Genomic DNA, 25567 nt, shown 5'->3' on the forward strand with positions numbered 1-25567 from the left:
AAATAAATTAAAAAAATAAAAATAAAAATAGTGGTCAAACATCCCTCTCCTATAAAGATGGGTCGCCCCTCGTCTAGGGCAACCAGATGAGGGGCAACCAACCCTCTCCTATCATTGTGATTTACTTATGTATAAAAGGTTCATTCTCTTTATATTTTTAACAAAAGTTAATGTTAGGTGAACATGATACATTGATACGTGACAATTTAACCTACACAACTATCCTAAGTTAAAATTTTACTTTTTTTTTTTTAAAAAAAAAAAGGCAAACTAAATTTAAATTACTTTAAAAAAATAGCGGTCATGCACCACTCTTCTTCGATAAAAATAATTACCCCACATCTAGGGTGACCATCTATTGGCCTCACTAGATGAGGGGCGACCATCCCTCACTTGGGGGTGCCCGAAGGGCAATCTTCACATTACATTTATAGATGAAGGGTGTTTAACCACTCCTTTGTGAGGGAAAGCCACTCCATACTCCTATTTTGTTTTTGGTTTTTTTTTTTAAATTTTTTTTTCCATGTGTATGTATATCATTAGTATTAACGGGTCTAAGTGTCATGACATTAACTTCCGTTAAAAATAGTAAGGAAATTACTATTTTTGTGCAGAAGAAAACCAAGTGGATCTATTTCTTTTTAATACACATGGATCTATCATATGAAATTCAAACCCTCGGAATTGATTTTGCATTTTTCATTTTTTTTAATCATATTTACTAATTTTTATTTATTTATCTCAATATGATAAATTGTGAATACAGAAAAAAAATATTTGAAATTGTGTATGGATGGTTTAGAGAATAGAAAACAAAATTGAGAATATATTTTGAGAATGTGAATTAAATTGAATATAATGGAAAAAAGTAAAACTAGAACTAAAATTTGGGAAAAAAATATTGAGATAAAAAAAAAAAAAAAAAAAAAAAAAAAAACCTAAAATGAAAAGAAGGAAAGAAAAGAAAAAAAAAGGGGGGGGTTCAGCCACCCCTAGGTCTTTTTATTTATTTTTTTATTTTGGTTGAATTTTTTTTTTTTTTTTTTGATTGGGATTGAAAAAATTTGGTCTCTTCTAAAGATAAATTCAAAATAAAATAAAAGAAAAAGAGTTAAAAACAAGGGATAAATACCTCATTGGTACCTAAGTTTTACGTGTTTTTAAATTTAGTACCTCAGTTTTGTTTTGTATCATAGGTGGTACCTGAATTAAGGGTAAAAATCCATTTGGTACCTCTGTTAGATTTTCCGTCCGAATTTTAACGGCTCGCCACGTGTCAACCGCTGAGGTTGACACGTGGCACTACATAAAAAAAAATTAAAAATTAAAAATTGAAATCTTTAGAAAATGATTAAAAATAATAAAATTTTAAAAAAGAAAATTAAAAAAAGAAAAAAGAAGAGGGGTGGCTGAGCCACCCCCCTTGGCCACCATGGGGGTGCCCGGCCACCCCCATTTTGGCCAAGGAGGTGGCCCAGCCACCCCCTTGGCCGGTCTGGGGTGGCCGAACCACCCCCGTGGCACATGGGGGTGGTTCGGCCACCCCAAGGGCAAACCCTCAATTTCTTTTTGGATGGGTTTTGGCCCTTGGGGGTGGCCGAACCACCCCCTAGGGCCAAAACCCTTCAATTTTTTTTTTTTTTCAACTGTGGGGTGGCCGAACCATCCCATAGGGGGTGGTTCGGCCACCCCAGACCGGCCAGACCGGCCAAGGGGGTGGCTGGGCCACCTCCTTGGCCAAAATGGGGGTGGCCGACCACCCCCATGGTGGCCAAGGGGGGTGGCTCAGCCACCCCTCTTCTTTTTTCCTTTTTTAATTTTTTTTTAAATTTTATTATTTTTAATCATTTTCTAAATATTTCAATTTTTAATTTTTAATTTTTTTTTTATGTAGTGCCACGTGGCGAGCCGTTAAAATTCGGACGGAAAATCTAACAGAGGTACCAAATGGGTTTTTACCCTTAATTCAGGTACCACCTATGATACAAAACAAAACTGAGGTACTAAATTTAAAAACACGTAAAACTCAGGTACCAATGGGGTATTTATCCCTAAAAACAAACATGCCCTAAGTTTCTCGTTATGGAAAAAAAAAAAAAAAAAAAAAAAACTCAGTATTTAGGTGGGCTGGCCCAGCCCAGCATGCAACCATGACTTGCTGTAACTCTTTCGGCCCAAATAGTCTACCTCTCTAAACAAAATAGCCTCACAGTCATCCTCATTCCTCGCGCTTCTTCTCTCGTCTGGGAAAGCATGGAATCATCATCGCCGCGAATGAACCGCGAGAAGTTCGTGACAAAGGTAATTTGGCCTGCGATTCGAGGGCAATCTTGTCCTATCTGCCTCAAAGACCTCGAGGCTCGTAGAGCAGCGGTCCTCACTGTGTGCGCGCACGCCTATTGCGTCGAATGCATTCGCAAGTGGAGCGACTTGAGACGAAAATGCCCTCTCTGTAACGCCGATTTCCACTCCTGGCTCTGCAAGATCAGCCTCTCTTCTCGGACTTTCTACAAAGAGAAATTGCCTGCTTCGAATAATCGTACACGAAACGTAGACGCTGGGGTCGGTTTCAGCAGCCGACGAATTGATCATCGAAGGTGAGCCTTTTGGATGTTTCCGCAGCTGTTTGGCTGCCGAGAAAGCGAAGGAAAAAATAAATTGGAAGAGAAGAAAATTTTGGAGTATGAAAGAAAAACTAGCCTTTTCACTTTTTCAATTGTGAATTGGTTTCAGTAGAAATTAAAAAATTTCAAAATTTTTTTAGCGTGCTAAAAAAACAACTAATTTAGTGTTTGGTAGAAAGTGGAAGGAAAAGTAAAGAAACTCAGTTTGTTTGTTATTGTTTCTTGTCATTTGTTTTGAATTGAATAGAGCCTGCTGATGCAGATTTTTTATTTTTGCACGGCTGAGCTGGGCTTGGGGTACCTGCACGGAGGGAGCCGTGCAGTGGCTTCAGCTCGGGGCCGCAGGGAGTTAAGTCGGTGAAAAATAGGCTAAAGTATTCTCAGAGAGGCAAAATGGAAAAAAAGAGTGTTATGAGAGAGACTCAAAAAGAGAGCCGCGTTATGTTGGAATGCCATACCTCTTTTCGTGTCTTACCTTTCTTATGTCAAACTCCTTTTTAGGTGGTTTCCCAATGGAAATTGTTGGATTGTTGGCCATCTAGTGCACTCTTAGACTTTCATGGCCGGAGTGGACCTTTTTATGGGGTGGACTTTTATTAATTGGGCCATAGGCTATTTATTCTTATTTCAGTTGCCCCCGTTCCAATGCCTGTCCAGTCTAGTCGTTCAGGTATTGGGAATATAATTTTTACTTGTAGTCGGATTTTTCCTTAAATGTTGTCTCTAGGTTGCTTCCCATTTTGGGTTGCCCCCTTTTTCCCCTAGGGTTTAATCATTTCATTGGTTCTAGGCCTGGGACTTGGTTTCTCGGGTGCCAAGTTGAGACTTGGTCTTTTGGTGCACGGGGAGAGGCCGCGTTTGTAGGCCTAGTTGGGTAAAATGAGATTAGGGCTTGAGGCAATCTTGGCGGGATGGGATGTCTGGCATCCTGGCCGGCAATGTCGGTGGAGGTCCTGGCGGGCAAGGGCGTCTGGTATCCCGACCGGCAATGTCGTGCCGAGCACTCTCCCAGTTGGTCGGGCACTCTCTCAATATTTTCTGGATTGGCGAGTGTAGGTTGCTCCAGTTATTTCTTCTCAGTTGCCTTTTCTGCAGCAGGGGGTGTGGTAGGACACTTATTAGACACTGCATCCTATTTCCTTTCTCTTTCTGCAGTGATCTATCAATTGTATATGCTTTGGTCACATTTGTTTCTTAACAGCTGTCATTTGCACAATGCTTGTAGGGTTACTTAGGGTATTAGCGCCCCTGCTCGGTGACTCCCGAGTTAAAACAGGGTGTTCTTGTTGCTCTGAGATTGTTTTCTGCATGCCCCCCTGCTCGGGGTATCGGAGTAAGATTCCTTTCAAAATGTCACTGCACAAGGGCTTTTTCAATGGTGCCTCCTACCCAGAGTCGTTGGGCAAGGGTTTTTTCAAAGGTGCCCCCCTTTTTGGAGTTGTTGGGCAAGGGTTTCGGCGAAAACTACCCCCTTTCCAGAGTTGCTAGGCTGTTACTGGGGCGAGGTTGGAGTTGAATTGCTGTATAGATTCTCCCATAAGTGGGAGATGGTACCCAATCATTCTGCCCTGTTGCTTGGTTTCCTCGGGCATGGGACGTTAGTTGAAACTATATTTACTTTGCAGAAGTTTTGTTCATTACACTTCTTAGGCGGCGGGTGCTAGTTGGGACTAGACTTGCCCATCAAAGGTTCTTTGGGCGTGGGCAGGGGGAGCTAGTTAAGACTAGTCTTCCCTTGCGGAGGTCTTTGTGGATGTTCCTCAGGCGGGGAGAGCTAGTTAAAACTGGGTTTCCCCTGCAGGGGTTTTGGCCGCACTAGAGAATTCGCTGCTTGGTGCTCCTCGGGCAGGGAAACTTAGTTAAGACTAAGGCTTTCCTTTGGAGGTTTTTGCTTCTGGAGAATCCGCTGCTCAGGGCTCCTTGGGCAAAGAAAGCTAGTTAAGACTTAGGCTTTCCCTGCGGAGGTTTTGGCCACTGGAGAATTTGTTGCTTGGCGCGTCTCTGGCAGGGAAAGCAAGTTAAGACTGAGGCTTTCCCTATGGATTTCTTGGCTGTTTCATTTTCTGTTGGGCGGAGCTTCAGGTTTCTATTATTTCTTGTGGAAGCTCAAAGCATACAAAAAGGTGAAGCGGCTGTACTTCTGGTTAGCTTGGATATGTTTAGAGTTTATTTAACATCAATTTAGTAGGCTGATCCCATAGGCAACAACAATTAGCTCAGAGTTAGTTGATGTAGATAATAAATAGCTTGTGGCTTGCGTATGGAAATATTTGATATGGCAATGTATGCCTAACCAATGTTTGTGCAGAGGAGGGGAGTGCATACCAGTCAGACTTTTGGACGACTTTCCAGGTTGTATATATTGGTTGATTCCTACACCGCCTCTAAGACCGCTTCATATGGCCTACCCGTTCCATGAATGTTCCAGGCCCTTTGCAAGTTTGAATATAAATCTTGGGAGAAGGGGTTGTTTCTTTTGCCACGTACAACAATTACACGAAGCCCGAAACTAAAAATGCCTGCCTCGATTTGATGAATGCAACCACTTAGTACAATGACAAACTTCTAGCACCTGATTTAGAAAAGGACTTCTGCTGGAAGCTTGGAAATATGTTTGGAATGTTTGAAGGTCGCCCAATTTCAGCGATGGGTTCAGATGCATCCATGCTTTGCAGCACACAATTGCTAATCCCGATCTATGGAGATCTTTATCATCTCTAGAAGAGTTTGAGCGAAAATGTCTTGAGCTAACTAAAGGTGTTGTTGACAATTACCATCGCTACTGGTGAAAAGGACATGGTGTAGTCCTTGATGGTGAAATAGCATTTATCTGCTTCAAACACGGAAATACTGATCTGGTTGCAAAGCATATGAGAAGGTTTGTGCCTTATGTGCTGGTGAAGGACGACAAGATTTATCGGCTTAAGTCCTTTTGAATTTAGCTAAATGCCAGAAGATATTTAATGATCAAGCATTGCCTTCTCTAGATGAAGGCTTATTTTCGACCAAGAAACACCAAGCATTTCAGTTTGAAATTGTTCACCTCGCACACATTGAAATGAAGCACCCTACCCCTAGATGTATCTTCTTTAATTACATTTTCTGGCGATCCCGGGCTCTCGTTGGAGCTATGTGATGGGGATCCTAGTGCTTTATCTGCGATAGTTTGGAGTGGCTTCCTTGGATTTAAGTTCCAGTAAGCTTTCTAATGGTTCTTGTTTCGAGGTTCTCTGTCTGTAGGGGAGCTTATCTGCCTGCAAGGGAGCTGCTCAGTTGTAGTGGAGCTGCTAAGGATTGCCAGGGAGCTGGTCGGCTGACAGGGGAGCTTCTCAGCCAAGGGATTCCCCGACTGACAAAGGGGTTTCACGGGCTGTCTTGCAGGGGAGCTTCTCTGCCCGCAGGGGAATTTCTTGGCCCCTTTTACTTTGCTCAAGTCTTCTTCCCGAAACCAGTAAACCTCCCACATGCCTTCAAAACACTGTTAGTCCTAACCTCACCAAACCCAACTCCCAATCCCCTCAACCTACACGATATAACTCCACAGCCTCCTTGCAACGCTCGCACCTCAAATCCCACATTAGAACCCCCTTTTCTGCCAATCCATCAAACACTCGGCGAGTAACATCAACCCCAACTAAGCGCGAGGTTCTTATGGGGTGAGTCTCTTGGAGGTATATTAGGATAAATTGGGGAGCTTTTTCCAATTATGTTTCCTATAAGGTTGGCGATGGCCTTCGCATTCGTTTCTGGCATGATATTTGGTGCGGTGATAATGCTCTAAAGTGTTATTTTCCTAAATTCTTTTTCTTAGCTCTTAACAAGGAGGCTTTGATATCAGAGCACATGGATCGCTCCAGTCCCCACACCCTTTGGAATCTTAATTTCATTTGAGATGTTCATGATTGGGAAATTGAATCTCTGGAATCTTTTCTCACTCTTTTATACTCTATGAACCCACTTCCGAGAGCTATGGATAGCATGGTGTGGACTCCTTCAAGCCGACATGGTTTTGCAGTGAAGAGCTACTATACCAAGATAACTTCTCTTAGCAGTGAAGAGCTTAGTTCATTCCCCTGGAAAAGCATTTGGAAGGCGAAGGCCCCTCAGCGCATTGCTTTCTTCTTATGGGCTACAACTTTGGGTAGAATCCGAAGGCCCCTCAGCGCATTGCTTTCTTCTTATGGGCTACAACTTTGGGTAGAATCCTCACGGTGGACAATCTTAGAAGGCGGGGGGTTTCAGCTGATTAATCGATGTTGCCTTTGTAAGAATGATGAAAAAACTATTAATCATCTTTTCCTTCATTGTGGGTTTACCGTTGACATCTAGCACTTAGTGCTTAACAGCTTTGGGGTCTCTTGGGTCACACCTGGTAACGTTCTTCAGCTTCTCCATTGTTAGAAATTCCTTGAACATGGACATCCTAGAGAAGCTATTTGGAAAGTTGTTCCTGCCCTCTTAATGTGGAGCATTTGGAGAGAAAGGAATCGTCGGTTCTTTGAGGATAGTGAGACCAATGTACTACTTTTTAAATCCTCATTCATGAGATCTCTTCTGGATTAGGCCTTTGCTCATATTCCTAACTTCTTTTCAGGAATTTGGTAGATCTGATTTGTTTTCTAGATTGTAAAACAGCTAGTTCTTTAGTGCTCTTGATTCTCTTGTATAGCAACTAGTTCTTTGGTGCTTTTGATTTTCTTATATACTCTTCGTGTATGAGGAATTTCCTTTTTCTTCAATAAAATTATTATTATTCATAAAAAAAAAAAAAAACCACCGCAATTTGCCCGTACATGATCTACGGTATTCTCAACAAAACTGCACATAACAAATACTATTCTCAAGCAACAATCTTCTCCGAGGATATAAGGTTGTTGTTTAACAGTGTAGGGGGAGGACATAATACTGGCATTGGTGGCCAATGATCGGGATCAAGGGATTGTCCTGCACGATCTTGACACAGTGACGTCAGGCAGTGGGCAGCTCAGGGAGACTGGTTGGGTTGTTGCTATCTCTGAGATGGGGAGGCTGTCGGTCAAATCGTCCCGGTGGTCGTGGGCTGAGCCATACCAGCCCTGGATGACGCGTCTGTGGGCGCAACTGCTGCTGCGGTTCCTGGAAGCTGGAAGCTTGTTTGAGGCCAAACTATCTGCTACACACACCAAGAGAGGAATAATTCAGAGCCAATGTGTTACTAGAACAGAAGACAACAGAAAAAACAAGGAGAAGCCAACATCGTTAAGACGAGAGAAAACTTTTTTAAAACAGGAGAGCCAAAAGTAACGACAGGCCCAAAGGCTCTTGGTTTGCGTTTTTTCAACTTCTCAATAGCTCCATCTAATCAACATGTGGACTGAACGACAACATGTGTAGAGGTAGCTCTTTTTTCTTTGGACATAGAGCATAGCTGGCCGTTTAAGATTTTGTCTCAGTATGCATTTTCAACTTTCCAATTTGACACAGACATAGGGACATCGACAAGCAAAAGGTTGCTTGCAGCTTTGTTAATGGAGAAACGTGGGTTGGCTGTATGGGTTTCTGAGTAATCGCAAAAGAATGAGAAAGAGGTTAACTGATGATGCAGATTTGGCATGAGCAAACACAGATTTGTGACGAATGAACACAAATTTGCGAGGAGTGGGCACATATTTGATATGGGTGAGTACATATCTAGAGGAGGAGGGAGAAAGGTTGAACATAACTTGCAAATTTAACACAGGAACACATATTTGGGGAAGGAGAAAGAGAAGTTGCACTTAACTTGTAGATTGTGAACGTAAGTTTGAAGAAGTAAGAGCCATCAACCCTACTCTTAGCTGCAAGTTCAAAGAAATAAGGAACATTGTCCCCACAGGCAGCGCCAACTGCTGATGCAAATTTTTGCACGCCTGAGCTAGGCTTGGGGTACATGCAAAACAAGAGAGAGAACCACCGGAGTGGCGCCAACTCGGGGCTGGCGGGAGAGCATCCAATGGTTAAGTCAATAGAGTATTCGCAGAGAGGTATAATGGAAGAGTGTTTTGAGAGAGACTTAAAAGAGAGCTTATTGGGTTGGAATGCCATACATCTTTTTGTGTTTCTCACATTTCTTATGTCAGACTCATTTTTAGGAGGCCCCCAGTAGTGCACCCTTAGATTTTCATGGGCCTTTCTATGGAGTGGACATTTTTATGGGGTGGGCCTTTTATTAATTAATTGGTCCAATGTTTATTCCCATTCCAGAGCTCATAATTGTCATTGTATAGTTTTTTGTTGGGATTGAGATTTTGAAAACTCAAATATTATATTTTCCCCAAATTTATATAGGATTGTTCGAAGAACACAGGACGAATCAAATAACATTGGCCGGCGAACTAGGCCATTGCCATGGCGGCGATCTTTTGGACAGCCAGGATCTGTGCCTCCTGATGTTATTGCTGAAAGAAAACTTCAATGGCGTGCAAGGTATCTTACAAAATCATATATATTCACCTCAATATGGAGTGTGAATATATAGAGAGAGCATTGGGCTTGAATTTTTCTCGTGTTCTCTTACTTGTCAATGGATTGGTATGATAGCTCTTATTGATTTTGCTAATTATGGCATTTGGGTTATGATTTTGTGCAGCATATATGGTCGACGCTTGCAAGCTGTTCCTTCATCTCCCCGGAATTGTACTGGGCAGGTATGATCACCTATTTCTCCTCTTTTAAAATCATGGAAGACTACTGTTTTGTATTATTTCAAAACGGTTATTTATCACCAATTAAAGAGTTATAATTCATTTCTTAGAGTTTGATCTTGATGTGATGCCCATTTGTGCCCAAAGTCATAGCTGGAGGATCTAATTGTTCATTAGTTCAAAACCTTTTTTTATTTTTTTTTACAGAATCCTGTTTAAATTTGCAAAAAAAAAAGAAAAGAAAAAAAAGGTAGGATTGAATTTAGCTGGGTCTGATTCTTTTTCCATCTCTGAAGTTTCAGAGTGTATCTGGAAATATTGGTGATAAAGAAAGAATAGTGCAAAGAATAGAACCGTGGATTCGGAGGGATGTGCAGGCTATCCTTGGGGACCCAGATCCTTCTGTTATTGTTCACGTGGCCACCTCTCTTTTCATATCAAGCCTTGAAAAGAAAATTAATATCCCTTCAGAACAGCTCGATGTTGAAGATAACTTCATTGCACCTTTGCATCCTTTCTTGCACGATAGGACCAATGTGTTTTGGCATGAATTAAGGTACATTATCTAGATGCTATTAATAGTCTCAAAGCTTCACTAATTTAGACTGGCCAGAATTTGAAATCTGTCAAGAAGTTTTGGCTCCAACATATCCATTGGTTGCATGTTTAGTTGGGAAAGAACTTTTCACTGCCTAAATGAGAAATTTAGTCGATTCCTTTGGCTTTGTTGGTATCCTTGCAAATTTGTGCACATCAGTTAAAAGAGTTGGCAGCCTAAGTGCGGAGTCTTTTGACAAACAAACAACACCATCGTTTTAGTTGTGACTCTGAGCACCGGACTCTATGACTACAGTGGACTGCGCTTCCGCCAATTGAAGTTAATTAAAATTTCTATGTTTTGTTCTTTTGATTATTTTTTTTTTATAAAATTCTTTACCTTTATAAACAATTTCCTTTCAGATGTTTTGCCGAGAGCTCGTTAAACATGGAGACATATGATGCAGTGGTTGACTATGAGCAGTTGGGTTAAGTCTTATCAGTGCAGTGAAGACTTATCAGTTCAACTTAAATCTCATCCACCTTTTCCCGCTTTGCACCTGAAGGTGCCATGGTGGAAAGTTGAGGCACCCCTTTCTTTCTGAACTTGCCTTTTGAGTGGAATGTTGTTCTTCTGAACAAGGTTTATCATGTGATGTAGCTTATTAGGTTGCTTACTGACCTACTGGAAAGGAGCCAAGTCATATTTGGCTATGATGTTCAAGCAGAGCAAAATTTTTGGAGTTGCAATATGAACTAAATGCCCACATCAAGCTTATGACAAAAGATGGACAATAAGATTGCAGAGACAAGGGCCGATTTGATGATGAGACTGACAATCTTCTGTTAGAAGGTCCTGTTTTGGGAGAGGATTATCAGGCTATCAGCTCATTGGGTACGGTTGGCAGTCTACTTTGGGGCAGCCACAAGATTGATTACTTATGGTTGGAGCTTTGAGGTGCCTTAAATCGCAGTTTCACAATTTCTCAGCATCGAAATCACGGTTTTGTTGCACCATTGCAAATTAGCCCCTAACCCTTGCAGAAGAGCATATACAGAGTATTCAAATTTGTTGCAGCAAACCCTCGATGGTTGTATTATGTGTTGTCTTCCATGGCGGCTGATGCTATTTAACTGATAATGGATGTTGTCTTGTCTCGGTATTGTAATATTTGTCAATCGGTCAGTTTGTATAAAAAGCAATGTCTTGCACATATGGGCCACTTGCACCATTAAGCTTGGATTAGAGAAGAATGGAAGCCCATGTCAAGCAATTAAACAAGATATACAGGAGAGGCCGAATTTATAATTTTATAGACGGATAAGCTAGGAAGAGAAGCTTATGAATTCATTCTGGGCAGTTTTACACACAAGTCCTTGATGCAAAAGCAGAGAGAGGAGAAATTTCCTTTTTTAGGTCCAAGGATTCCAATCAACAGCTAATAGGTTATTCTTTTACAAATGACAACATACACAGCAAGCTCTACGTATAAACAGAAAACCAGTAAACACATCAAAGTTATCACACTAAGCTTCAAACACCAATTTTGTTAGTTGAGAGGCAGTTTGCATGTAGTAGATCCTTTCGTCATTCTTCTTCTGGCTCTTCCTCCTCTTGGAGAAGATTTTCTCTGTTGTCGTGGGCCCAGAAACCGCGCACATCTATGAGCATGCTGGCCACAGTCCCACCCTGTTTGCAAGAGAGTAGATCTGCCGATGTAATCCTTAGAGGGTCAGCTGGCTTAACCATATCCCAAATTTCATCTCTTACATCCTCGATACACAATTCATAGTTCCCACCCTCGATCCATTTCTGGTGCACATCCCTGTTTTGATTTAGATTAAGAGGATAAAGATATATTAGAATGGTAATCACAAGCTATAAACGACGAGTAGTACACCGGGGCTACAAAGAATCTCAATGGTTCCTAATATCTGTATACATGTCTCTGGTAATTTGAGACTTGCAGAACTGCTCAAGTGCTACAAGCAGGAAACTACAGAGGTTTTATGTTGGAAGGTTGTATCAGGAAACATCTCAGCTTTTGGATGCTTCCCTTCTTTTCTTCCATACTTAGCTTTTGGTTGCTCAGAAGATGGGAAGGAAAAAGGATATATCAGAGAGAATGAGATTCTAAACCATTAAGAAAGTTCAATGCAGAAGATGTTTACCTAAAAAGAGAATGAATATCAGCTGTTGTAAGATAACCCCTCCCTTGAAGATCAAGACATCGAAACAAATAAGTTAACCCTTCTGGAGTGTCTTTGTTTTCGAGGGCCAGTACAAAGTCCAGAAAGCTTTCAAAATCCATCTCCCTTGCACTTCCTCCACCACTTTTGCCACGGCGAACATGCTCATCAAATACTACTCAAAGCATATCAATAGCAATGAATGACTAAGAGGAACTAAAAACAAAATCAATACGAACATAAACACTATGTAACAAGGAAAGTTAAGTAATAAGGAGTGAATATTTTCAATTTTAATCTTCTTTGCATCAAAAGTTGTGACTCTATCCTTAAAATTGAAATTAACCCAATAATTGAAGTTACCACAAAGACAGGCGATTAAAAATAAAACACAATTTATTATAAATCGCAAGAGGCACAATCCAGTTCACATGAAGTATATATAAGAAAGACCTAACTAACGGAAGAAAAAAATATCAACAAAAACGTGAAAGTTAGAAATATTTAAATCAACGGCGGTTGTCCAGTGATAAAGTCTTAAAGAAAAAATCCTTTAGAGATGCCCACCACTACTTTACAATAAACTCAATTGAAAACCAAAGAAAAATTCAATGACATCGTTTTCATCGTACTTCTAGAAGGTATTTTATTCATATGGTTGGTTATCTTTTGGCAAAATAACAAGAGACCAGTGTTTTGGGGCTTTCAGATTCTTAGACGTTCTGACGTCTAGACAACCATAAATGTAAGTTGCATTCTTCAGATATATCCTAGTTGCATCCAAAAGATAACAAAAGGCAGAGCTTAGAAGCTATTCGTACTGACTCATTCCTAGCTAAGTGGCAAAATACAAGGGCTACCCTTTGAGTTCACTACGCATATTTTAACAGAAGGCCATCATGCAATGGTCAAACCACAAAGGAGCAACAAACGGAGGGCAAAAGGCTGCAAATAGTGCTATCCATAAGATAATTTACTACGAAAAGTGAAATCCAAATTTACATAGAAAAAGTAGGAAAATAATGCAGAAACTGGTGTTGATTTCTACCCCTTTCAACGAAAATTTCAGTCAGAGTCCCATCTGCATATTCTCGAAGCTCCTGCTTGCTCAATGTTCCATTCATATCTTTATCCAGGGCAAGAAACAAGTCTGCACCAAGAATTAGGGTGCAGTTAGCCACATGAATATCACAGCAGTTTTAAGCACTTCAAACACATCATAACATTTATTTTGAGATTAACAACAGCAAGAGATACATACAAAACAAATGAAACCCACTGTATGAGACAAGCATTTGTTTTTGCTAAGGAGAGCTAAAATAATTCATAGAACATGCCACCATAATGAAATTCAACAAGATAACATTTCACCAACCCCTCCACCCACACACTTTGTTTCCCCCTTTTACTCAATTCTTCTCTCTCTATGAAGCTTACAAAACGTGGTTTGAGTAAGAATCACAAAAAGACTCGCTCTCTTTGTTATTCTTATCTGTATTCTTAAGCAAAATAGGGAGGAAATTTGAACCAGGAGAAAACAAATACCAGAACTTCAGCATGCAAAGTACCCACCACATATGCGTTGAGCAGATGTCAAGGAGAACCAGTTTTCAGCTTGTTCAGTGTCAGTAACTTCTTCCTCGCTTTCCTAACATTGGTAAAATGTTAGAAGATATAATAAGTTTCGACTTAAAGTCAATGTCCATAGGAACTAAAGATGCGTTCAATATATCACACTTCTAAATCAGATACAGTAGAAAACCAGCTCATTTATATACTTCATTTTCTTCTGGATCAAAAGAAATTATTACAGGCAAAAATTATGTCCTATTCATCAACATATTTATGAATAACAAAAGAATAGTGGTTTCATCCTCACATATCTTATTCATCAACATAAACGAATGACAAAAGAATCAGTGGTTTCATCCCCGCAACATGTACTGCTTCCATTCATTAGTAAAAATTATAATTGAAAATTTCAAACAAAAATTGCTTCCACAAACTTTTTATAAATTAAGAGAAACAAGCCACAAGCCATCAATAAGATGTAGCCAGTTTGTCTTATATCATATAGGCCCAGCCATAAAGAAACTTAAAATACAGTTTCTACAGAACTCAATTCCAAACAAAATAGCTATTATATGAGGTGTATCAACTTCTCTTCAAGCTAGACAAAAAAAAAAAAAAAACTGCCAATATTTTACAAAATAACCAATAATAGAATGGGAAATCAGTAAAGAATATTAGTATAACAAAGTAAACATAAAAACCATGCATAATGTCTACCTAATGGAGATGGTTCGGTTATGAAACAAGAAGCTTAGGATATACGCAATCTACCTGGTGCAGTTCCATCAGTTCCTGGAGACAGTTACTTAGCAGCACCTTTTTTATGCAGGCTTTACCTGTCATAAAAATTTAGAGTATTATTATTATTATTTAAAAGTAAATGAATTTCATTAAAATTAAAAGGGCGCACCCAAGTACACAAGGGACGTATACAAGAGAAACACCTAACCCAAAAAAAAAAAAAAGTAGTCATGGAAACTAGAAATATGGAAACAATCATAGGCAGCCATCAAATGGAAAAGAGAGTTAAAGAAGCCTTTAACACTGTAATCGTCCTTTCTCTTTGTTCAAAGCTTCGGTTATTTTTTTCTCTCCAAAAACGCTACATCAAGCATATTGGAATCATCTTCTAGACAGCTTCACTCAAAGAGCTACCAAACTTCCCTCTCCAACAAGCGAAGAGATCTCTCACTCGACGAGGTATGACCCATGCTAAGCCAAACAAACCAAAGATAGAGCTCCATAAAGCACTACCTAGCTTGCAATGGAGTAAAAGATGGTTGACGGTTTCTCCACTCTTCTTACACAAACAACACCAATCAACCACGATGATATGCCGCTTTCTTGAGTTATCCATAATGACGATCTTACCTAAAGCGGCCATCCAAGCGAATAAGCCACCCTCAAAGGGGTTTTACTCTGCCAAATACACCTCCAAGGGCAAGGGTGCTATCATGGGGGATTAAGCCATTATAGAACCGAGCTAACCTCAAACCGCCCTCTCTTGGAAGGGATCAAAAAAGCTTGTCTATACCACCCTGTCTAAAATTGATGGAATACAATTGATCAAAGAACAAAGTAATCCGGGTGTAACACCTTAGACACAGTTACCATCGAAATCCCCCTCTTGGAATATGGCCCCCAAAACAAACTAATCAGAACTAGACAAAGAGACTAAATCCCCACCGGCAGGTTCTAAGGAGCTCGCGGTGCTCCCCCCATGGGCAGCGGCAACCGCAAGCTAAAGGAAACAAAACAACACAAGGGGGACTCCCTATAGCCACTCTTGACACGTGTTGAATTTTAAACGACAAAGACGACTGCTTTGTGAGGCGCAGAAGGACCACCGCGTTCGACAACACAAGCATCCAAACCCTTCGTCACACCCAAGCTCGAGACAAAAGGCTTAAAGAAATGCTTCAGATACTTCAACTTTTACAAATTGAGCATTACTAAATGATGTGGAGCTTATTCATTGAATATGATCAAAACAATTAATGAAAAGAAATGCTACGAGTACCAATTTTTTTTTGATAAGTAATTTAAAATTCAATAAAAAGCGCAGAGGGGCACAACCCTAATACACGGGAAGTATACAAGAGAGCCCCTAAACGGGAGGAACAACTAATAAATTAAGAAAGTCCACAAAAGTAGAAACACCTAGGTGGCAAAGATGGGGTGCTCCACATCATCTTAGTAAAAAATTTAGTACCTCTAGCATTTCTCAAAGGCTTAAGACCAACTTTCACCCCCCACTTGGGTGAAAGTTCAGTTCTGGGCTCGAGACAAAGCATAGCCCAAGTACCACTCGTGCCCATCCTTTCCTTTAGAGACTTGGTTAGAGTGGGCCACGTGAAAAAGGCCCGAGAGACTTGCTACAAATGGGGCCGTAGACGGACCAAGATCAGTTGAGATGAGCTTCAGCTTAGCTAATACCCCACTCTCTGGACGTGGCCTACTTCCAAAAACATCTCGACCCTGGCCCATTCAAGCCACTCCAAACAACGACCCACATCCATTTTAATACATAACAACGAATCTCTCAAGGTGCAAAAATAAAAATTATCATCCAGAAGACCTCTGCCACACCTTGAGAAGACTTCATCAGCAAAGGATTGGGGATTTTCAAAACCCCCAGCTGCTACTTGCCCACTCACTATCAGTCCCTTTAGAGTAGACAACAAAATCTCCACCTTTAGGGACCAACTTACTCCCACCCAAGCCCAGTAACGATCGTCCATCAAAACAAACCCCAACTAACCCACCACAAAATGACGACTGGAGAAGTTGCAGAACCAAGCATAACTTGATGGCCCTTTACCACCTCTTCCTTCGGGCACCTGAATACATACCCTCCTTCTGCATCCTCTATACTCTGTCACAACCAAGCAGCAATGCCTGTTCGAGCATCACTAGGTAAAAAGAGCTGGGATTCCAACTTTGGCATGTCTCTAGACACATTCGTCCCCTCCTCTAGGATAAAATCCTTTATAGAGGCTAACAACCATGAGACTCTAGCTTTACCCAAGCAAACGGATCGAACACAACCCCTACTCCTTTCGAAAATCCGCATCATTGAGGACCTGCCCTCCACCACCAACCCAAACAACTTAAGATTCAATGAGACATCACCTCAAGATTCTCATATAACAGAAAAGAATGCCGGGCTAAAACATGCCGACGAGAGAGAGGAGAGAGATGTTTGACAGTATTATTGATAAGTAGAGTCCAAAAATATTATGAACATTGTACTTAAATCTCTGAGTAAATAACTATCCTAGAAATTAAAAATTGTCAAACAATATATATAATCAATGAGAATCCAAGCAATCAATCAAAAACCAATATATGTATATATCATTCACATCTTCTCCATCTCTACTCTAATCTCCACCATTAAAGAAACTCATCAAAACCTCATCCTCATAGCTCACCTAATGCTGTCAAAGAGAGAAATTATAATTTTCCCCATATCCTTTCATCACATGACTTTTTTTTTGATAAGTAAGAAGAACTTTATTAAAAAAAAGCGTAAGGTGCCCCTAAGTACACAGGAACAACCAAAGCTAACCCAAAAAAAACCCACAACACCAAGGCCCTAGAACACAAAAGAACCAAAATAAGCTACAAAAAACCCAACTAAGAACAAGAATACCCACTACCCGTCAAGGCACAATAAACCTACAACATGTGTGCCTTGCCTTTCCTACGCCTAGAGGGGTAGTTCGCATCACCATAGTTGATGGAACTCTGCAAATTTAGAAGCTCCCTTTTTCCTTTAGACTTCTGGCGCGCAAAAAACTGGAACTCCTCTTCCATGGCGTCCCGAATAGCCAAAGCCTCCTCCCCAAAATCCCCATCCATCGCCCAATCTAAGGGCAAACCATCCCAAAACTCATCTTCCTCCTCCTCCCACACCACAATCTCCCCGTTATGATCAAAGCCAACAGGCCAATTCCAAGATTGGGCGAAACCATTAAAGCAACCACTCGAGGGGGAATAAGGACCTATCATCCCACCATTGTTGACCTCTTGAAGCGCCACGGAAGGGACTGGAATCGGGGATAGGTTGAGAAACCCCTTTCTAAAAAGGCCCTGATTCACTTGCGTCACTGATTTCTTCGTTGCACAAGGCTTTGCCGCCTTCTCAGCTGGCGGCTCTGCACCAGTAACCCTCTTGTCAACGTAGCCAACTGACATCTTCACGGCTTCCAAAGAGTCAGAAAGCAGCTCATCATTCCATTCCCTCAATTTTTTTGCCCTCCTGTAGTAACCCTGAAAAGGCTCAGAAACCACCACAGGGAGGGGAGAACGCAGCTTCTCCCCTAAAATATCTGCTCCAGCGAGAGACGGTGTAACAGAAAGAGATTTAGGAATTTGAAGCTTCCCCAAAGGAGAGAACTTAAAAGAAGCAGTAACCGCCGGAAAACCCAGATCCGGTGCCGGAGAAGGGGGGAAACCGAACAGGTTAGAGGCTGGAGTCCGGCCAGAAACCGCCGGAAATACCTGGGACCTACTCGACTCACCCCCGAAAGGAGACTCCGTTCCAGAAATTGACCCTGTATCTGCCACCGACGATGGCTCTGGCCTAGGGGAAACCCCAACAAAACCCGTAGAACCTGGACTCGCGCCCTTTTTAGCTCCCAACGCTGTATCCTCCAAACCCCCAGTAGGAATCCGATTCAGAACCAACCCAGAGGACACCTCCGTTGTCGTCTCCGGCGAGGTTGGCGGCGGACAGGAAACATTAGGTTTCCGCTTGAGTCGGGCCACGCGAAAACCTAAAGATTTTCGAAATAGCCCCGACCCGGCAAACCGAGTCAGAACTCTCCTCACAGCCCGGCCCAAAGCCAAATAAAAACTGGGACCCAACTTACGCCACGTCCGCAGTCTCGAATTTTCAAAATTCAAACCAGAGTACTTACCCTGCGTACGTACAAGCTGGTCTTTGTCCAACAGATCAAGCGTGTTATGCTCCAGTGAAAAGCAATCCACCGCCAATCTCGGAACAGCCTCTGCATGCTGCACCGCCGGAAGAAGATCAAGCTCACAAGGTGTCGCCAACGAAACCCTTAACCAGGACCGACCATCACCCACTATGGGCATCGTCTTCGCAACAGTGGTCGGGACCGACCTCAAAATCTCTGCAAAAGAACGCCCTGTCCACTTTGGAGCCAAGCCCAGAGTCGGCCGAACATCCTCCACAGCCTTCTTCTCCGATGTAGAAGAGGAGACGAGCCCGCCACCCGACGAGGCTGAGAAAAAATCAACAACCTTTCTCAGCTCGTCGGAGAATTTAAGCCATCCCCACCCTCCACGGCCCTCGGGGATAACAATGGACCCTTTCCGACCACCCAAGCCGAACGTTGTCGCCTCTACAAAGCGCCCAGCTTTATTCCCACCTCTCCGAGCAATTAGGACCTTCGAACCTTCTCTGAACGACTTAACAAGATCTTGCTCTGCTGGGAGACCCAACAACATTTCCATCGTCGACGCAAGCCACTCGGAGCTCTGCGCATTCAACAAAATCACACCCAGGAAATTATTCCTCTTCTCCTCCACCCTCAACGTCGATGCCCCACCCAAAACCGAGAAAGTGAAGGACTTCGACTCCACTAAGAAATTCTTATCCATCTACGAAACCCCCAGGACTAAGACGACCAATCCAAAAAACTACATCGCCGAACAAAGAACCACCCAACAGAACAGAAACCTGAAACGCAAACTAAAGGACCAGACAAGAGGCTAAGAGAGAAAGAGAGTGTGAAAGGGCGGAAGAGAAACCGAACCCCTAGCTGGACGCACTCTCATGCGCCGTCACTAGGTACAGGAGAGAGAAAGCCTACACTCAACAAACATGTTATTTCAACATAGCTATCAACAAACTCAGAATGATACATGTCATTGATAGGATTTAAGATCAAAATACTCATGTTCATCCTTTTACAGAAAAATTCCACCTCTGATACCAAATTATAAAATTAGAGATGTAGTACCCCAGTCAAACTAATGCTAGTAGTTTTTAGTGCAAGGAACTTCTAAAGTGAATGTTAAGATGCATAGGTTCGCCACAATGTACCCCGGGAAAATAAATAACCGCAACTAACAATTAAACACCAGTATTAGATGTCAGCCAACATGAAAAATTCTATGGATGGTACTTGATTAATGACTGTTCAAATCAAATGTCTGTTGTAACTAAAGGATAGGCCATAGCAAACCTCGTCTATGAGGATCACAAAAGAAGAAAAATTTCTGTGCAGCTATGCGGCAATACATTTGAACAAAGGCTGATGGCATATCCCGTAATTGTGCCAAATTAGGAATAAGGCCACGTATATAGGCTTCCATTTCCTGAAACAAGAACCAGATAACTATGGATTTATACTTAGAGAATGATGAAAAATAAGATGAAGTTGAACTATAATGATCCTATAACAGAAGAAAGACCCAATATCTCATTTTAAATGTTGCCAAAAAATGTTGAGAATTCTTACGTGAGATTGTAGAAAGCCATCAGAATCCTCATCAAGCTCACTCATATCTATTCTGGCCTGTGTAAGCGAGACCTGAAGAAAGAATGGTGACATTAGTATATATATATATATATATATATATATATATATATATAGAGAGAGAGAGAGAGAGAGAGAGAGAGAGAGAGAGAGAGAGAGAGAGAGAGTCTTTGTGAGAGAGAGAGGGTCTTTGTAAAAACTATACAGCCTAATCCCCACAAAAATCTAATGCAAGTTTCAACTTAGAAATAGCAATGGCTAAGAAGTCACTAACTAAGTCTTATGCCTGTTCAACAGTTCCAGTAACAACACGTAGAATACAACATACATAATCCGTACTTTAGAATGTTATTAGCACATAGATGGTATGCTCCATCACTGCCAATTTTCATATATTTAGAGAAAACAAGAGTATGCGATCAAATCCTCACAAAGAAAAATAAATGTAAATGGCATGAAATCATGGCCAAATCAAATGGCTTCACTACCTAAGCAAAATCGTAACAGATTTATTAGCCCTTCAGACTTCACACACATGATTCTCCAATATATTCCTGTTAAAAGTATATTAGTACTTTTGAACATTATAAAGTAAAAAATACAAGGATTTTTTTTTTTTTTTTTTTTTTTTGTAAATTTAAGAAATTTCATCGATAAGCCCTCTGAACAGATGCTGAAGACAGAATCCACGTTAAAAATATGCGCTTCAAGAAGCATAAATCTTAAGAAGATAAACGAAATTATATCTTTAAAACGAATAGATGGTGCGAATATGAGCAGCATAATGCAGCATAATCATTACTGTCAAGAAAATTAGCCACTGCAAAAGGTACAAGCAAACAGCAGAATGTTGAACAAAAAAGGCAGGCACCTCACAAGATATATTTAACCTTTTCAGAAGATTTAAGAGATAAGTATCTAAAGAGCAATACCCACCGTACGCATCACATAAAGATAGAAAGGCAGAATGGCAATTCTTCCTGACTCATCTTTCTCAAACTTCATGAAATTTGAAGGGCTAAAAAAGCGCCGGCATTTAGGACCTATTTGCTCTGTACATACAGAAGCAATGTGGCAAAAATCTTCGTAATTCATCTACAAGAAAACAAATCAAGAGATGTATTAGCATCAGTATGATACTAAAATAAACAGCTAGCAACTAAAGGTAATACACAGCTTGCAACTAGAGTGAAGTGAGAAGCCGGTTATACTTTCTGATCCACATATGAACTTACAAAAAAGGCTATATGCTTTCAAGCCAAAAAAAAAAAAAAAGAACAAAAAAAAAAAAAAAAAAAAAAAAAAAAAGAAAGAAAGAAAGAAAATTGCAAAACTAAGTACTGCACATATAATGCAAGTATTTATTGGTATTTTGTAATAATCTTGTGAAAAAAGCACAACTGCTGATTTTAAATATTTAGAGAAAAGCTGGATTTTGATGACTGATGTTAACAACATTTGATATAGCAGGAAGCAGATAAAGATGATGAGGTATACAGACCTTTTCCGCACCAGTAGCATCATCAATTACACAATTCTCTCTGAGGCAAACCCACATTGCATCTAGATCATCAGCATTAAGCAATAGATCTGATTGCTTCTGCAATAATGAGAGGTGATAATGTTACCAATAACACAAATTACAAGACAATTTGGCAGAAAAAACCAACAACAAATTAGCAGTCCAGGCAGGAAGATGTGGATGATACCTTTAAAAATCGATATTTTGCCAACCTCTGCACCCTGTGACTGATGGATCCTTCTTCAGGTTTCTGAACCCGGAGAAAAAATATATACAGAAGAAGAAAGAAGTGAAAGAAAATGAGTGTGCCATAAAAGGCAACAAGGAAAATAAATTATCCAAAAAACAGCATTAAAAGTTACAATTGCAGTCAGGAAAGTTTGTTATCAGCTTTTGCATATATGTAAAGCAAATCAAAATCAGAAGAGAAACAAATAAAGTTGTCTGCTCATGAACATATACACCAAGAAATAATGCAATAAAGCAACTCCCCTAGTATTTAGTCCGCATACTATCTTAATCTACAGTATTTTAAAGTCAAATACGAGCTACAAGTCTAGCACATGCCTTCTTATAGAAACTTGGGATTGTGCCAGCTTCAGCACTTTTTTGTTGCTTCTCTTTAAATATATCAAGCAAGATTCTCTTTGTTTCAAGCTCTACAAAGGAAAAGCCAACAAAAAAAAAAAAAACTAAGTTAAATAGTCAAATCAAAAGGAAATGCACATTTTGATATCAAGAAATAATACCTAGTCTGCATGTACATGCTATGTATGAATGCATATGTCAGCAACCAACATATTAGCGCATTAAAAGTATCCCATAAATACTAATAAACTGCCATGCACACAATAAGGGAACTAGAAGGCATATGTATGAAAAAAAAAAAAAAAATCACAAGGCAAACCTATAAATATCAAGGAAGGAATTTCAGCAAGTTGACTAGAACCCAACAATCACATAGCAGTGGGTTAGTCCCGTAAAATACTGGGAGAGGCTTTTCATCAAGTCAGAGTACATGTTCATGTAAAGTACTGCATATATATGTATATACATACAATTTGGTAACATTCCTATCATTCTCAATCCAAACATTTCATTAACAAGAAAAAGGAAACGTAAAAAACCGATTGCACCATTTTGTTTTTAATTATAAAAAATGCATATAACTAAGCCAAAAGATGGTATTGGGCTCAGTTGTTCGTAGGTTTCCCATTTCCACAGTTCCCTAACGATAAACAACCCAACACTCAAGTTTCTCCCCCCATTTTCTCAACAACTAACAGAGATCGCACTCAAATGCTAATCAAGCACATCTTATTTAGTTTAAGAACTCCAAAACTGCCTAATCACCTTAAACCCATTCATGTTCCTCAACATTCAGGTCCCAATAGTTGATCTTGGAAAAAGTGCTATCACAAAGCAGATTAAATACAACCTATAGCAATCACCAGCTCCAAAATCACGCACATGTACATACACAAGGAATTCAACAACAACAAAAAAAAATCTATCTAAAATTTCGAGAAGAAAAACAGATTGAAAAAAATGTAATAGAGAGAGAGAGAGAGAGAGAGAGAGAGAGAGTACGGACCCATGAGGGCTTCGGATCCGAGTCCGGTGCCGGATCCGATGAACCGGCGGAGGTTTCGGGCCCAAGGCATCGACGAAGCCGGCGGGATCTTCCTCTGCGTGGCCTCGTGGCTCTCGCCATCACTGGACCCGCTGTACATGGCTGAGTAACCCCCTCTCGGTCTCCGAGCCGACTCTAACGAGCTTAGCGATCGCCTCGAGACTGAATGCGCGAGCAAGAAAACCCTAGAACCAGGGGCATTACTGAGTCGGAAACCCTAGCTGTCTTCGAGCCCCTCCGATCTGCGAGCTTCGATGCAAAGAGGAAGGTACTGCGTGTGCTCTTTGAGTCGAGGTTTGCGTAATTTACACTGACCTCCCCTGATGTTTTTGAATCTGAAACCACCTCCCTCAATGTGTTTGAAACTTTTGTCAATAGTCTCAATACCACAACCATCTGTCCATATCATCACTATATCCCTTGAGTTTCGGTATTTATGAAGAACTTTAGGCTTGTTTGATAAAATTTTGAAAAGTTCTTATCAATTCTTTAGATATGAACCTTATTATTAATATACCTTCCAAAATAAACTATAAAAACTCTCTTTTAAAAAAAATGCGGGCACGTTGATAAAACGTTTTAGACGGTGTTTTTAGCTTTTGGATTGACAAAATGTTTCGACGTGGTATAAAAGTAAAAATAGTTTTAATTATTTTGTATTTAAAATTATTTGTTAATGAGTTTTTCTTCTTCTTTTTCTTTTTTTGCCAAAACTGAAGAAAAAAAATTCCAAAAAACATTTTCAAAGGAGACCACCATGATCCATCAAAATATCAAAACTCATACATAGGATACATGCAATGTTCCTCAATGAATGAGACCAACATATCAAGCTCAAATGAGAGTGAATGACAATAAGAACATACTCACCAAAGTAGATTCCATAGGGAGTGACACAAATACAAACAACCATGAAATGCATGAAAAAAATAAAAATAAAATTGTAAAACACTAAAGAACAACAACAAAAAGAAAAGAATGAGACATGTCCTTGGATATGACATGCAACATGAACGATGATCCTAGGAGTGCTTTGTGACTTCTAAGATAGGTCACAAACACCAATATATTTTTTAAGTGCCTTAAACAAAAGACCATCCAACGGTTTGATAAATAGGTCAGCTAATTGACGTTCAGTATGATAAAATGATTCTCTCGTTCATATATCTGATAATCCTCTTCACATTCGTTAAGTGTGATTCCTTATGATTAGCTCGAAAGCAGGCACAAACTCCAACACTGAAAGATATATCAGGTCGAGACCCCGTTTAGTAATCCCCCTCCCCTCCCCTCCCCTTCTCTTATGGTAGAATCTTTTTTTTGAGTGAGAGTAAAAAGTGATTGATGTGATATAAAGAAGAAAGAATTTATATGAAAAAGTAGAAAAAATTTATATTGTAGTGGATTTTTTTTATTTAAATAAAAAAAAATTGTTGATGTGATATAAAAAGTAAAAAAGGTTAAGAATGTTTTGAGTTGATGTTTTTTGGGAAAGGTAAAAATAAGGGGAAGGGGGAGGGGAGGGGGTTATTAAACGGAGCCCAATTCGCATTTAAGTACAACAGGCTTCCTATCATACTACAATAAAGTGTTTGGTTAACACTTTACGGGCCAAATCTACATCAAACCTAACACTTGTGCTCATGAAAGCATGAACATGGCTCTTCCCATCCAATCCAAATCTCTTTACAAGGTCTTTGACATAATTGGTTTGAGAGGTGAAAATGCCTTCCACAGATTGCTAAACTTGTAGCCCCAAGAAATATTTCAACTCCACAATCATGCTCATCTCAAATTCTTTCTTCATCTTAGAGGTAAAGTCATGAGCATGTGAGTCAACAGTGGCACTAAAGACTATGTCATCCACGTATATCTGAGCAATCAACAAATCTTTGTCGCTTCTAAGAATTGAAGAGTGCGATCTACCTTACCTATACAACTATGGTATGATAGATAAGTTGTGAGTCTCTTATACCATGCATTTGGTGCTTGCTTCAATCCATACAACGCTTTCTTCAATTTGTATACATGATTTGAATGAAAAGGATCCTTAAAGCCCTTTGGTTGCTCCACATAGACTTCTTTTTGAAGAAAACAGTTCAAGAAGGAACTCTTCACATCCATATGATATAGCTTAAATCCCAAATTACACGTGATAGCCAATAATATCTAGATGGACTCAAGCCAAGCAATTGATGCAAAGGTCTCATCAAAATCTATGCTTTCGACTTGGGTGTAGCCTTGTGGACATTATGACCTTGTTTCTCACCATTGTATCATTCTCATTATACTTGTTCTTGAATATCCATTTG

General features: G+C 40.2%; 2 protein-coding genes and 1 non-coding gene across 5 annotated transcripts; 1 reads left to right on the forward strand and 2 right to left on the reverse strand.

Annotated features, from left to right (window-relative positions):
• The first annotated feature begins 2210 nt into the window (after positions 1-2210).
• LOC133880128 (uncharacterized) lies at positions 2211-11170 on the forward strand. Of its 2 annotated transcripts, none has more exons than XM_062319012.1 (5): positions 2211-2597; positions 8931-9068; positions 9232-9289; positions 9583-9842; positions 10247-11170. In XM_062319012.1, exons 1-5 carry the CDS (start codon positions 2254-2256, stop codon positions 10314-10316), a joined length of 870 nt encoding a protein of 289 aa, XP_062174996.1. In that variant the 5' UTR covers positions 2211-2253; the 3' UTR covers positions 10317-11170. The 2 variants fall into 2 exon arrangements, with proteins under 2 accessions (XP_062174996.1, XP_062175005.1); XM_062319021.1 differs by having other exon boundaries at positions 9589-9842.
• Positions 11110-23640, reverse strand: LOC133880112 (probable serine/threonine-protein phosphatase 2A regulatory subunit B'' subunit TON2). 2 transcript variants are annotated; one of them, XM_062318996.1, is made up of 12 exons: positions 23217-23639; positions 22190-22281; positions 21810-21872; positions 21602-21700; positions 21037-21195; positions 20083-20154; positions 19807-19939; positions 14357-14421; positions 13586-13661; positions 13062-13163; positions 11996-12188; positions 11110-11649 (listed from the first exon to the last, which is right to left on the reverse strand). In XM_062318996.1, exons 1-12 carry the CDS (start codon positions 23353-23355, stop codon positions 11412-11414), a joined length of 1431 nt encoding a protein of 476 aa, XP_062174980.1. In that variant the 5' UTR covers positions 23356-23639; the 3' UTR covers positions 11110-11411. The 2 variants fall into 2 exon arrangements, with proteins under 2 accessions (XP_062174980.1, XP_062174986.1); XM_062319002.1 differs by lacking the exon at positions 22190-22281 and having other exon boundaries at positions 23217-23640.
• Positions 11765-11881, reverse strand: LOC133859024 (small nucleolar RNA snoR104). Its single transcript, XR_009898690.1, has one exon. It is a non-coding gene; the product is annotated as a small nucleolar RNA snoR104 (small nucleolar RNA).
• Positions 23641-25567: the final 1927 nt, after the last annotated feature.

The sequence above is a fragment of the Alnus glutinosa genome, chromosome 1 (genome assembly GCF_958979055.1).
Source record: "Alnus glutinosa chromosome 1, dhAlnGlut1.1, whole genome shotgun sequence".
NCBI lineage: Eukaryota > Viridiplantae > Streptophyta > Magnoliopsida > Fagales > Betulaceae > Alnus > Alnus glutinosa.

What these genes read in the sequence shown, in the direction of transcription:
- LOC133880112 (XM_062318996.1), bottom strand. Translation starts at nt 23,355, where the DNA reads ATGTACAGCGGGTCCAGTGATGGCGAGAGCCACGAGGCCACGCAGAGG. An exon ending in ATGGCTTTCTACAATCTCAC is followed by an intron (nt 19,940 to 20,082) that starts GTAAGAATTCTC and finishes TTCTTGTTTCAG; the next exon opens with GAAATGGAAGCCTATATACG. An exon ending in GATATTCATTCTCTTTTTAG is followed by an intron (nt 11,650 to 11,995) that starts GTAAACATCTTC and finishes AAATCAAAACAG; the next exon opens with GGATGTGCACCAGAAATGGA.
- LOC133880128 (XM_062319012.1), top strand. Translation starts at nt 2,254, where the DNA reads ATGGAATCATCATCGCCGCGAATGAACCGCGAGAAGTTCGTGACAAAG. An exon ending in CGACGAATTGATCATCGAAG is followed by an intron (nt 2,598 to 8,930) that starts GTGAGCCTTTTG and finishes AAATTTATATAG; the next exon opens with GATTGTTCGAAGAACACAGG. An exon ending in CCCGGAATTGTACTGGGCAG is followed by an intron (nt 9,290 to 9,582) that starts GTATGATCACCT and finishes CCATCTCTGAAG; the next exon opens with TTTCAGAGTGTATCTGGAAA.